The sequence below is a fragment of the Neopelma chrysocephalum genome, unplaced genomic scaffold, assembly GCF_003984885.1.
Source record: "Neopelma chrysocephalum unplaced genomic scaffold, ASM398488v2 Primary Assembly neopelma1_71051, whole genome shotgun sequence".
Lineage (NCBI taxonomy): Eukaryota > Metazoa > Chordata > Aves > Passeriformes > Pipridae > Neopelma > Neopelma chrysocephalum.
Genome location: NW_020908617.1, coordinates 1,497 through 3,058, shown reverse-complemented (window position 1 = coordinate 3,058; position 1,562 = coordinate 1,497). Strand labels below are relative to the sequence as shown.

At 55.1% G+C, this 1,562-nt stretch overlaps 1 protein-coding gene across 1 annotated transcript; it reads left to right on the top strand.

Moving 5' to 3' along the window:
• Nucleotides 1–108: 108 nt before the first annotated feature.
• Nucleotides 109–774, top strand: LOC113979310 (zinc finger protein 239-like; the record flags this gene model as incomplete). Its single annotated transcript, XM_027706742.1, has 1 exon — nucleotides 109–774. A coding segment is annotated over one exon (666 nt), but the record flags the coding sequence as incomplete, so codon positions are not given.
• Nucleotides 775–1,562: the final 788 nt, after the last annotated feature.

Genomic DNA, 1,562 nt, shown 5'->3' with positions numbered 1-1,562 from the left:
GTTTTGAAGGGCTCCACGGTGCAGGAAGGCAGCGGGGAGGAAAAGGGCCGGAGATCCCCCCACAGGAGGGGCTCCAAAGCCAGCCCAGGGTGCTCTGAGGAGGAAAGACCCAGCCTGTGCCGGGAAGGCGGCCAGAGCTTGAGGCAGAGCTCTGAGCTGGTGGTCCCTGAGCAGCCTCCCAGCAGGGAGAAGCCCTTCAGGTGCTTGGAATGTGGGAAGAGCTTCAGGAAGAGCTTCAATCTCCTCACCCACCAGCTCATCCACACTGGGGAACGGCCCTACACGTGTAGGAATTGTGGGAAGAGCTTCAATAGCAGCTCCAATCTCCACACCCACAAGCGAATTCACACCGGGGAACGGCTCTTCCCGTGTAGGGAATGTGGGAAGAGCTTCAGCCAGAACTCCACCCTTATCCGACACCAGCACATCCACACTGGGGAACGGCCCTACCCGTGTAGGGAATGTGGGAAGAGCTTTAGCCAGAGGACCTACCTCCGCACCCACCAGCGCATCCACACTGGGGAACGGCTCTACAAATGTTTGGAATGTGGGAAGAGGTTTCAGACCAGCTCCAATCTCCTCTTACATGAGCGGACACACACGGATGAGAGGCCCTTCCGCTGCACCGACTGCGGGAAGGGCTTCAAACTGAACTCCCACCTCATCAGGCACCAGCGAATCCACACCGGGGAGAGGCCCTACAAGTGTGGGGAGTGTGGGAAGAGCTTTGCCCAGAGCAGTAACTTGACCTCACACCAACGGACCCACCAGTAAGGGAAGCCCTAAAAATGCCCTGACTGCGGGAAGAGCTTTGGCCGCTGCTTCCACCCCGAATGAAGCCCCTGATGGTGAGGCAACCCCTGGAGTCCAGTGACTGTCAGTCCATCCCTTTCGACCACAAAGGGCCAGTCCCCTTTCACAGGGGCAGCTTCTTCCAACAGAACCCTTCTTGGGGGTGTGTGTGGAGATTCCTGCCTTGGCTGGAGACCCCCCCAAGGTCAGTCCTGGAGGTTGAGAGCAGAGATCACCCCAGGAGCGTTGGTCTGGGGGAGTTCCATCCATCTGTAATTAACAATTATTGCTTTTGTGCCAGCTTGAGTAGAATTGCTTCAACAATTGCTTTAGTGTAGAGCACTGTCCTATCTTATCCTGTACTCCTGGTAGTTTTAGTGTTTGTATTGTGCAGTAAATAATTCTGATGAAGATCTTTTGTCTGATCATTTGGAACCCTAAATAACTCATTTCTATCAATAGATCTGATTTGCCATCATTAAAAGCTGGGGGACCAAAGTGATTCAGTCACACCTCTGTAATTCCTCTAAACTGAAAGTGTTGGCATAATGCAAGGCTGAGATTGGATCCAGCAGCCCCCAGCAGCCCCCAGCACCCCACAGGAAGTTGGGAGCTCAGGGGGGCCACACCCCTTTCCCAACCCCCATGGGACTGCTGGACCTGCCAGACCACCCTCCCTTTTCCACCCTTCTCCCTGTTCCTCCCACTTTCCCATTGTCCCCTCAATTCCTAATTCCCCTCCCCCAAAAGTTTTGGGGTCCCAATCCCCC